A 12,512-nucleotide genomic window follows, 5' to 3' on the forward strand; every position below is an offset into this window, starting at 1 on the left:
TTTAATTATCTACGTAGGCACCTAGGGGTGAGCTAGATAGATTTCAACGGGCCACGTAGGAGGGTATGGGGAGATAACAAGGGAAATGGACGTAAACAGTAAATATGGTAATGGAACGTGAGTTTGGAAGGTTTAACCGGCAAAAATAAAAAAGTGGGAGTTAAGTGTATAAGAAAGTGAAGATAGGGGGTTTTGACTCTAATTACTCTTTTATTTTATTTTTTTTCAAAACAAAAAAGTTGGATTCTCAGATGTTAATATTAATTATAATGCATGTATATCTATTCTAGCTACAATATATAGCATAAACAAAATAAACGGAGAAAAGAAATGTTATTCTTGCTTTCCATAAACATATAAATATGATAATACATATATTAATGAGAACATGAACAGCTAAAAACACTCCAAAATTTAATTTTGTGGCGCTGACCCTCCACTGGCATTATCATGTGAATTTCCATGAGGCGCTGCACCAGAGAACATCTCCATGACTGATCTCAGAGCCCCAGTTAGCTCCTCGGGCATTTGCTCCCCGAAATTCAAGTTGATGTTCCCACCAATTTGTATTCCAGGATCATCAAATCCATCAGCGTTGCTATTGTTTCCTTGCCTGTTCTGAGAATGTTGTCCTTGGTGGTATGCATTCGTAGACATATTCATAAACATATTGGCAAAATCAGCAGGAAGACCGGTGGTATTAAAGGGCATAGATGTGAATGGAGGTGGTGCACCATGGCTTCTTGGCCCTCCTGCAGACTGGTTATGGTGATCTGAATCACTTTGGCTGGATGAACTTGCACTCTGAACAGTGTATAATGAAGAAAACAATTAAAAATTTCAAGAGAAAAAAATAAATAATAATTAACAATATGATGAAAAATAATAAATTCAACAAATAGAAACTCCAATAATATGGGCACATTTGAAAACTGATAATGACCACAGTTAGAAAATCAAACTAAGAAGAGTTCGTGTTGAAGAAGGGAAATGGAACGAGGGCTACCCTCCCCAGCAATATGTCTTCTTACCCGATCATGTTCGGTTTGTTGAGTCTCTTTGATTTTTTGTTCAGCCATCTACAGTTATGGCAGGAAAAAGTAGTCAGTTGAAGTAGCAATAGGTGCAAAAAGAATTTAAAATAATAATAATAATAAATGAAAGCACCAAGTCAGGAACCAACCCGAATATTTTCCTTGACGGCTTCGTTATTTGGATCCAACTGCAAGGCTGAAAGAATAAAATCTCACAATTAGGGACAAGGTTGTGCAGTACATTTCCCTACAAGTCTGCTTGTCCTTTTTTCCTTTTCTTTTTTTTGGGTTCAATGATTGTACCTTTTTAAAAAATTTGTTTGACTAATCCTTGGTGAACATAGACAAGAATTATACCCAAAAGATGCATAAATTGTGGTCATCAGACTTTTTAAAAGAACAAAATATAGAAAAATCAACATCGACCAAAATTGTGTACAAGTCAAAAGAAGAGGGCCGGAGGTTTGGAATATTCACCAAAAACAGGCCCACTAAGTTACCCATGTTCCTAAAGTTAAAAAAATGCCACTTACTGCAATGATGAGTTCTTTAGTATTAGTACTCCAACTACACCTGTGACTAATTTAAGACCCTTTAGCATTCCAACTATGCCAACGTTTAAGGACTCTCAAAGGTTTAAGTTTTATGTCTGCTACTATAGCATAACAAAACTAGGTGCTTAGGCCTTGACAAATAGCTAGCTAACCACCAATATTTTGATATTTTCCCAGAGAAATACATATAATAATGATAAAAATAAATAAGTAAGCTAAAAATCATCAATTGAACAAGAAAAATATGTACTATCTTGGGGTATGAGCTAATTCCATTATTACATTACTATAGGTAATTATGAGATGAATCCTATACCAACCTTTCTTAAATCCTTTATTGATAGCATCACTATAATTTCCTTGTGCATAATAAGCTAATCCCAGACGACTGTATGCCTTGCTATAACTTGTGTCAATTTCAATAGATTTAAGGCAATCTCTGACTGCCTCGTTATATTTGTGGATCTGAGTGTAAGCGGCTGCCCTGCACAAGTAAACCATACTAATCAACTTAAGCTTTTAGTTTCAAGAAACCATAAATGTGAAGGATATAAAATTCCTAAAAGCTAGAAGTTTTATGATATATGACTACAGATGTTTGTTAGCATCCGAGTAAATCACAAATATTTTAACTTTATCTTTTGTTTTCTTCTTGAAAAAATTGCAAATCTGCAACATCTGAAACTCACCAACCCAACCCACGCCACCCCCCACCCCCTTCTCCTTCCTTCTAGTGTATTTGTTTTATTTAGAAGAAAACCACCTCTTTATATACTGACTGATATTAATGGTTTCATCTTTAAGCATCTTTATATTATTACACGCAGATCAAAGTTTCAAGAGTATTCTATGAAACCAGCCTAAGAACATCTATTCAAGTAAAAGTTAGTTGCCCACCTGTTACAGTAGTAAATAGCATTGTTTTCAAAAAGTGCAATGGCACAGTTATAAAGCTGAATTGCATCAGAGTAAAGCTTTGACTGCATGGCCCTGTTACCTACCGAAGAGCAAAAAAATCACACAATAGAAATAGCTTAAAATAATATTTTAATTTTTTTGATAAGAAACACAGCATTAGCTTACAATTGATTAATTAGAAAACCGTATCCCAGTAAGCACATTAAAAGATACAATGACATAATTGATAAATGAAATAAGATGCAAAGCCTGTACAAAGCCTCCGCAAGACAGCACAAGGATAACGATGTTTCCATAAGTTCCCAATAATTTTCCCTAATTGACATGTATATAAGAGAATTACTTGGTTTTCTTTTTGTTTGGTGGAAGAGAGAAAGAACCCACTTGGTATTTCTTATAAATTCACTAATACATAAGGATGAACAATTCGTCGAAAGCCGAAGCAATGAAAACCAAGGAAAGGCCTTCAACTTGCGTACCTTGTGATTTCAATGTCTCTGCTAGGTTCTTTGTATTATATTCTTGGCACCCAGATCTTTCCATCTCCTGAAATAACACATGAGTTTTCATTAGGTTATCATATTTATTTTAGAACTTTTGAAAAACCACAAAGTGTAGATTCCAATAAAAATGGTGACTTTACCACTAACTAATATCCAGCAACAATGCTAAAAAAATTAAATATTTATTTTCATTTCACAGACTAAAGCAGCTAAATATACGAAGCTAGGAGATACAAATTGCAACAAACACACATTTGAAAAAAAAAAAAAAAAAGAAAGAAAAACAATCCTACATTCAGTTCCATTCTTTAACTAAAGGTACTTTTTCATTTGCTGAATGCGTAACAAAGCTACATAACATACAATAGAGAGACTCAGCTGATTGAGATGGAACTCACTTGTCTTCCTTTAACCCCACTTGCTAAAAGATGCTGCCAATTTTATCCATGGGTCATACAATGGGATGAGTATCAGGGAGAAGAAGACTGGAACAGTGGAACATGGCTTTGCCATCCTTTGGGCCATATGGTTAAAGAGAAACAGTAGAATTTTCAAAAGTGCAATCTGGGATAGAGTAAAGTATGGATGGCTCTATGAATTTTCAATACTGAGGACTTCTAACTTTTTTTCCTATGCTACTATTGCCTATTCTTGTCTTATTCAATAATTGGCTATTATTTTATGTACTGGACTATGAATTGGCTTCCTAGGTTGTAATTTGGATGAGCTACCTTATCATCCTTTTATTAATATACAACCTGCGTTCCTTATAAAAAAAACTACACAATGTACAATATATTTTCTTCTAAGGTACTAAAATTGCAAGGGTGATGACAATAAATTTATAGAATACAATCATGAGATAATATATATAAATTATTTATGGTAAAACATATAACAATAAGAGAGAGAGAGAGAGAGAGACAATTAGAGCATCATGGAATAACCGAGTTGCTTTCTCTATTCCAACTGGGTCATCAGTGCCGTCAGGCATTGTCCTAAAAAAATCAATTTTCTCAAGTGCAGCAAAGAATTGTCCAAAAAGTTCATCTTTGAATGCCCCTGCTAGTGAGATGACAAAAAGCACACTTATGTCAAAAGACATAGCAACAACTTTGAAGTATAATAACAGTACCCATATCTCTCCTATTTTAACTTGAAATTAAACTGAAAATTAACAATGAGATCGGCATTCCTATACAACTAATAAATCTCTATGATCCCTTAACACTAATAGAATAAAATTTCCATTGAGAACAGGACCATAACAGTCATATTTTTTTTTATACGAAACAGCTTGCAAGACACTAAGTATTTAGATTTATCCTAATCATAGCACAATTGTAGCTCATATGTAATGATTAATGTGACACCAAAAGCACAAACAAATGCAATATATAATTTTCCCATTAAGGGTTTTTTGTATCTGATTACCACTTTCATGCTAACCTAGTAATGATCAAATGAAACAAGTGATTTGAAAGAAAGAAAGAGAGAAGAACAAGAGTATCCAACAATTAAAAAAAAGGAAGAAGAAGAAAATAAATGAAAAAACCTACCTGATGTATGGGCTTCACTTCTTACATCTTCAACCTGATGGAAACCATGAAAGGTTTAAAAACCCAAAGTTTAATAAGGGGAGATATCAAGTGAAAATTTTAAAATAATTAGTTCCTTTTCATGACTAGTTGACCCATGGGAACCATGACTCTTCTTGAGGTTTCCAAATTTAGTTTCTTTCCTTCATTAGTGATTTTATGATTTCTAACTGTTATGGTAAGCTTTTGTTACATTTTATTCACTGCAACTATATAATAAACATCTGAAAGGGAGCGTTAAAGGGGGTGTTTGGTGTTTGGTGTAAGGGTTTTACTTGGTGGTGGGCTTTATTTGAGAGGGTTGAGATTAAGGGAATCTCAAACTGTGTTCAAAGATTTTGAGATTATCTCAAAATAAACTAAAAATGGGCCCACACAAACATAAAACTTCTACTAAAAATCATACCAAACATAGGTTTGATTTCACATTCCTATTCCCAAAAACCCAAACCCCCATAATCAACACCCCTTAAAGGTTGAACAAGAGATAAATGGTAAGATTGTCCATCTGTTATTTTTTATTTATTATTATTATATGTTCAAAGCTCCTCTGAAATTGGAATTGGGTGTAATTCAGAGTAATTACTCAATTTAGCATGTTTGTTTGACCATGTAATTACATGGTAACTATATAATTTGAGGTAATTGAGGGGTCCCAATTACACTCTCTAATTCTCAGTCCCATGAGAATTGGGTGCAATTACACTGTGTAATTACAAATTACTATCAATTTTAAATATTATTTATTACATAATATTATTTTTCTATATAATTATTAACTATTTTGTTTAACATGACAATAGGAATTTATAAGCAATTACCACTTGACATCCAAACACATCTTGTATTTTAAATTATAGTATAATTACTCAGATATGTAATTTCTACCCTAGGTAATTACATAGTTGTTTCCAAACTCACCCTTAGTGTCAGTAAATTCTTCACCAGCCTTTGTTCGGTGAAGCATAATTGAATTGATATACAATCTGGATGTAACAAAGAAATGTTGTACATCAAAAGTTTAGCTTGAGGTGTAATGGGGATTTCTAGTGTCTGATGTTCAATCCAGTATTAACAGCATTTCATGCCTACAGGACTTCTTCATCCTTCATTTAATCCCAATTTCTTATCTTTTGTCTGTTTTGACAGCTAGAATCTGATTATCAATTCGTTTCTGATTTAATTAGCAAGGGGTGTATTTAGCTGCAATTCAAGATGACATCTTGCATCTTTTGTAATCTTTCTCTTATATCATTGATATCAACAAGGACAAAATTTGACCTTCAGCTACTTTAAAAAATGTACACATTTAGTTAATAAGCTGGTCATCTAAAAGATTCTTGACTTAAGGCTAATTTAATATGACTCTGCAAATTTGATTTTCTCTCAAGAAATTTTCCAATTATTAGCAACACGCCCACAATCCCAATAGCACAGATATGCTTGCCTCAGAAGTGTAACAAATATTGTGATCTAAATAAAAGAGCATACATCAAAAACAACATCATTAACATTAAAGATTTATGATATCCATAGACGACCTGAAGTCATGCCCATTCCTTTCCCTAATTTCAATATAATACTGTATTTTAGATTCTAAAATGGCATACATGGCTCCTCATTTTAACACTTTCTACTTTCTATAATACAGTGCCCTAACAGTTATTTGTTTTGTGAAATTCAGTGCAGGAATAAAAAACTACAGCTCTTGTTTATTATCAACTGAAATGCCACAACCATAACACTGTTGCCACTTGCCACAAACTAATAAATGTAACAATCTTGTGTAAGCATTACTCATAGATCACCCATCCAAATTCAGTAGTTAGAATACTTGCCAATTTAATGAATACTGCGCAAGGACCAGAAGCCATTTTTCAATAATTGGAACAAATGGACCCAAGGAAATTTAAGAAACAACCATATGAAAACTTAGCAAGTAACAATGAAAAAAAAAATATTGATGCAAAGAAATTACCGAAGATTTTGAGGTCTTTGAAAGATTGTCCTCAGCACAGTTTTGAGTGAGGGATGACCTTGGAACATCTGCTCTTGAGATTGATCCATGACCAAGATCTGACTTATTATCTTGAAGCGTGTTTGTTGCTAGTGAACTAAAAATGTCAACCAACAAATCAGGTTTTGTTTGATCACCATCAGGGAAGGAATCAAGCTTAAAAACCTCTTGCAAACATTCTCTGGCAACCTCAAGGCCTTCAAGATCAACACCAGGAGCAGGTTCAACTGTCAAATGGGTAACAATCGCTCTTATAAGCTCAGAATTCTATACTCAGAAATGATCCATACATTAAAAATAAAATATAAAAAACAGGAACAAGTTCAATCTGCAGAATTTGTTGCAAGCAAAGATTATCTCAATGTGCAGCCAGCCATAGTAAAGTAAATTCTCCAGAAAATCTGAAAACTTGTTTCAAGACATACAATACTGACAATTGGGGTAATTTTATTTGCGTGAGCATAAGTATCGGACTAAAACAAAACTTGCATTTCTTTTGTGATAATCACCGATTAAGATAATATACAATTTCAATATTTCCAGGACACTTGTAACAGAGAAGAAAATGCTTTCCACATTTTCTAGACAAGACAATAGATAACACGAAATTCCTTTAAAAATGAAAAACTACTAAACAAAAATTCGAGAGAATAGAATAGATTGTTTACCTAACAGAAAAAAAATATATTATCCGTATGTTATGTATTTCCAACCATTGTAGCTGCAAGAGGACACAAACTACAATATGTTGAAATTCAGAACCAAATCAGCAAAGATTTGGAATTATATAAATTATTTGTAATATATTGTCTTAATTATTTGAAATTATCAGCAAAGATATTTGTTTCCTAGTTTAGATAATTTTGTTCCTCATTCTTAGGGAGGGATTAGAATAGTCTAGAATATTTTGTAGAATATTGACGGATGTCATGCACCCTGTTTTTGCCTATTTAAAGGCTTTAATTCTGTCAAAATAATCATCAGATTTTTTCCACCGAGTTTTTACGGTATCAGAGACAAGTTCTTTCCAAGCCATTTTAGCCTCTGTTTAGGTGTCAGTTAGCCACAGAAAAACATGCCTGAAATTTCTGAAAACACTGCTGCCATCCCTGCTGTTCTAACAGCCCCTTCTCAAACCGCAGCCACGAAAATAGCTGATAGGGTAATCCTGCCAACTTGGTTATCTAACAGAGCACAATAACAGATATAGAGTAGACAAGAGAGAGAAGAAAAATGGAAATTGATATTTAACAGGATGTCCGAGAGCCTGTATCTCTCCAAGAAACAATACTCAGCTATTCCATACATCAATAAAAGACCAACTTGGTATTTATTCTACTACTCTTCAGGAGTATACAACATACTCTATTCCCTCCCATAGACTAACACAGCTCAACTACCCGATTCCCACTACTAAACCTCTGCTGTCATACTCGTTGCTGACTTGTCTTTCTCTGGTTGGTTTCCTCTCTTCCAAGCGTACACATAGGTCAATCTTTCTCTGGTTGGTTTCCTCTCTTCCAAGCGTACACATAGGTCAAAGGTGGCCTATCAATACCCCTACCCAAAGTCTCACCTTGTCCTCAAGGTGGAAATGCGGAAACTGTTGCTGAAGTAGTGGAAAGTCTTCCCACGTGGCCTCAAATTCTGGAAGATTAACCCATTTGATCAGCGCTTGTGGAGGAGCTTTGTGTGTGCCTGGGCGTATATCCAGCACCTTGTCCGGTGTAAGTATCCACTCTAAATCCTCTGTCAACTCTGGAGGTAACTCAGAAGCTTGTTGGTGAGGTCCCAAAGCAGCTCGCAAGAGTGATACATGAAACACAGGGTGGATGGCAGCATCTGGTGGTAATTTCAGACGGTAAGCTACTGCCCCTACACGTGCCACCACTGGATAAGGGCCAAAAAAACGCGGTGCCAGCTTCTCGTTACGGCGTCGGGCCACTGATTTCTGCCGATATGGTCTTAACTTCACATAGACCAAATCGCCCACTGCGAACTGAACATCGCGCCTCTTTTTGTCAGCTTGCTCTTTCATTTTCTGTTGTGCTCTATGTAAGTTCAGCTTAAGTGTGTCCAATACCTCATCTCTTTCCTTCAAATGATTTTCCACTGCTGGAACCTTTGTACTACCCTGCTCAAATCTCACAACTGGAGGAGGATCCCTGTGGTATACTGCCAGAAAGGGTGTCATTCCAGCGGATGTGTGATACGCTGTGTTGTACCAAAATTCAGCCCACGGTAACCACTTTACCCACTGCTTGGGCTTATCACTCACAAAACACCTCAAATACGTCTCAAGGCTCCTGTTTACTACTTCCATTTGCCCGTCCGACTCTGGATGGTAAGCGGTGCTGTGTTTGAGCTGTGTTCCCTGCAGTTTAAACAGCTCCTTCCAAAATAGGCTCATAAAAATCTTGTCACGGTCTGAAACAATGGACCTTGGGATCCCGTGCAACCTCACCACCTCCCGCACAAACACCGTGACGACTGTAATAGCTGAAAAAGGGTGGCGTAGAGGGATGAAATGACTGTATTTTGTTAACCGATCCACTACTACAAGGATTGTATCAAATCCATTCGACAAAGGTAATCCCTCAATGAAGTCCATTGACATATCTTCCCAAATCTGTTCCGGAATGGGTAATGGCTGAAGTAACCCCGCAGGGGCTTGGGCCAAATATTTACTCCGTTGACATACAACACACTCGAACACAAACCGTTGAACATCTCTTCGCATACCTGTCCAATACAACTCCTTTGCTAACAGCTGAAATGTTTTGAAAACTCCGGAATGACCTCCAATGTTGCTGCCATGATATTCCTGGAGTAAGAGTGGTATGAACGGTGAAGTTGATGGAATCACTAATCGATCTCGAAATTTCAGGCAGCCTTGCACGAGAGAGTACCCGCATGCGTCAGTGCCTTGCTGTAATCCGTGTATTATTTTTGCTAATGCTGGATCAGTCGCAACATGAGCCTGTAAATCCGGAATAGAGATAAGTGTTGGTACCGATAAAGTGGCTAAGTGTACCTCTTGCTGCATCCTCGAAAGGGCATCCGCTACCTTATTCTCAAGGCCTGGCCGATACACAATATCGAAGTCGTACCCCAATAATTTAGTCAGCCACTTTTGGTGTTCCGAGGCGACCAATCGCTGCTCCAAAAGATACTTAAGACTTCGCTGATCTGTTCGAACCAAAAACTTGCGACCCAAAAGGTAAGGGCGCCATTTCTGCACTGCTAAGACGATTGCCATGAGCTCACGCTCATATACAGATTTGGTCCGATCTCTAGGCGATAAAGTCTGGCTGTAGAAAGCGATGGGGCGCTGATTCTGCATCAACACAGCACCTAATTCACTACCTGATGCATCTGCCTCCAACACAAACGGAGTGGAAAAATCTGGTAAGGCTAACACGGGCACTGAACACATTGCCTCTTTCAACTTGATAAGCTTGTGCTTCCTCTATCCAACCAAAAGCATCTTTCTTCAATTGATCTGTCAAGGGTCGAGCAAGTTGTCCATATCCTCTAACAAACTTGCGGTAATATCCTGTGAGGCCCAAAAAACCTTGCAATTCCCTCAATGTTCTCGGTATGGGCCACTCGGCCATAGCCGCTATCTTACTTGGATCAGCTGACACTCCCTCAGCTAAAATAATGTGGCCCAGATACTCCAATCTGCCTTGGGCAAACAAACACTTCTTGTGGTTTGCATACAATTGGTGCTGTCGTAATCGCCCAAGTACCAATTCCAAGTGTTGTTCATGATCCTCCAACGTGGCACTGTACACCAAGATGTCATCAAAAAACACCAATACAAATTTTCGCAAGAAGTCGCGAAATACCTCGTTCATTAATGCTTGGAAGGTTGCTGGAGCGTTTGTGAGACCAAAAGGCATCACTAGGAACTCGTAATGGCCCTCGTGTGTACGAAAGGCTGTTTTCTCCACATCCTTGGCACACACTCTGATTTGATGATAGCCGGATTTGAGGTCTAACTTAGAGAAAACCTTGGCACCGTGAAGCTCATCTAGCAGCTCATCTATGACCGGTATAGGGAACTTATCAGCCACTGTGGCCCTATTCAAGGCCCTGTAATCCACACAAAATCGCCAACTCCCATCTTTCTTCTTCACTAAGAGCACCGGGCTGGAAAAAGGACTTGTGCTTGGTTGTACGATTCCTGCTTTCAACATTTCAGCCATCAATCTCTCAATTTCATCCTTCTAAGCTTGTGCATACCGGTAAGGGCAAACACTAATTGGCCCCGTGCCGTCCTTTATACAAATTGAATGCTCCCTTGCCCGAAATGGTGGTAATCCATGAGGCATCTCAAACACAACCCCAAACTTGGCCAAAATCCTTGTGATAGGAGGCGGTAATGGGCAGATTTCTGGTTCCTTTTCCACGGCGACGGCTCCAAACTCGATCCAAAATCCTTCCCCTTCTTGCTGCACCGTATGAATCATTGCCTTAAGGGAGATTGGAGATTTGCAAAGACTAGGGTCTCCTTGTAGAGTGATCCAAGACCCCCCTACCTCAAACTTCATCACCATAGTGCGCCAATTGACGTGCATATTACCCAAAGTTTCCAGCCATTTAATTCCCAAGATAACATTCGCCCCACCCAATTTAAGCGGCAAAAAATCAGTTACCACCCTAATCGTTCCCAAATCTAGCTCCACCGAGCTGCATATCCCATCGGTGCGCACCTTGCCGCCTGTCCCCAACAGCACACCGTAACAAGATGTCGCTGTGACCGGTATATTGGCTGCCTTGACTATCTCCTCTGAGACGAAATTATGTGTCGCTCCGCTGTCTATGAGTACTGCCACTGCTTGTCCAATTTTGCCAGCCAATTTCATTGTGTTGGCTGAAGTAATTCCTACCAGCGAACTTAGGGAGAGCGTGGCCAGAGTCTCTTCGGGCGTGACCTCATCTAATGGTTCCGGGGTGGTTGGTGGTGACTCCATTTGAGGGCTGCCCTCCTCCTCGTCCATCAACAAAATCATTTGTAAGGATTTCTGCTCACACTCGTGCCCCCTATGCCACTTCTTTTCACATTTGAAACACACTCCTCTTGCCTTTCTATCTTGATATTCTACCTCGGTAATCCTTCTCGTGTGCTGGCTCTTCATGTGAGCTGCTGTAGTGTTCGGTATTGTCGTGGAAGCCGATACAATGGAGGAGTTGGAGTTGAAAGTCGATGGTGGTTTAGGAGTCCAAGCCGAGATGGAGGATCAGGTTGGGACGATAGGGCTCAAAGGCTGTTTGTGAAAAGCTGAATGGGTTGTTGTCGTCGGCCCACCTAGCATTTGATGGCCTTCTTCCACTCTTTGGGCCACGTCCATCACTTGGGCCAAGCCCAATGGCTTAAGGATGTGAATAGCACTCTTAATCTCCTCTTTCAGCCCTTTGATGAAAGTCCCTTCCAAAATATGTTCTGGGGTATCGGGTACCCGAGAAGCCAGCCCTTCCCAACGCAGCCTATACTCCTTCACTGTCGATTCCTGCTTCACCGACAAAAATTCTTCAGATATCGATCCAACTAGTTGAGCACGAAAACGAGAGAGAAGCAGAGTCTTGAGAGTTGCCCACGATGTAATTGGTCTTCGACGATGCTCCCACTGAAACCATGTTAACGCGTCTCATTCTAGGCCGATGATGGCCGTCTCGAGCATGTGGGTTTCGGACATGCGGGATAGCAGGAAGTATCGTTCAGCTCTGTATATCCAGCCTTCGGGATTGTCACCGGAAAACAACGGTAGTTCCATTCTTGGTGGCCGATATTCACGATTACCCCAGGGACTGGAGGGAAAAGTTTCGTATGGTTCCGATTGTGGGATCTGTGTTGCTCGATCCTCCTGCAACCCAGCTGGCGG

At 38.6% G+C, this 12,512-nt stretch overlaps 1 protein-coding gene across 2 annotated transcripts in view; it reads right to left on the reverse strand.

Moving 5' to 3' along the window:
• Positions 1 to 320: 320 nt before the first annotated feature.
• LOC133804853 (uncharacterized) overlaps positions 321 to 12,512 on the reverse strand; it is a 29,529-nt gene continuing 17,337 nt past the window's right edge. The window contains exons 2-10 of one of the 2 annotated variants that reach the window (XM_062242973.1): positions 6,586 to 6,851; positions 4,569 to 4,602; positions 3,935 to 4,074; positions 2,986 to 3,052; positions 2,486 to 2,585; positions 1,909 to 2,072; positions 1,184 to 1,230; positions 1,032 to 1,079; positions 321 to 804 (exon numbers count right to left, since the gene is read on the reverse strand). In XM_062242973.1, the coding sequence (XP_062098957.1) occupies positions 415 to 804; positions 1,032 to 1,079; positions 1,184 to 1,230; positions 1,909 to 2,072; positions 2,486 to 2,585; positions 2,986 to 3,052; positions 3,935 to 4,074; positions 4,569 to 4,602; positions 6,586 to 6,851 (1,256 nt within the window). In that variant the 3' untranslated portion in view covers positions 321 to 414. The remainder of the gene's footprint in view (positions 805 to 1,031; positions 1,080 to 1,183; positions 1,231 to 1,908; positions 2,073 to 2,485; positions 2,586 to 2,985; positions 3,053 to 3,934; positions 4,075 to 4,568; positions 4,603 to 6,585; positions 6,852 to 12,512) is intronic. The other variant, XM_062242974.1, reaches the window with a different exon arrangement.

The sequence above is a fragment of the Humulus lupulus genome, chromosome X, assembly GCF_963169125.1.
Source record: "Humulus lupulus chromosome X, drHumLupu1.1, whole genome shotgun sequence".
Lineage (NCBI taxonomy): Eukaryota > Viridiplantae > Streptophyta > Magnoliopsida > Rosales > Cannabaceae > Humulus > Humulus lupulus.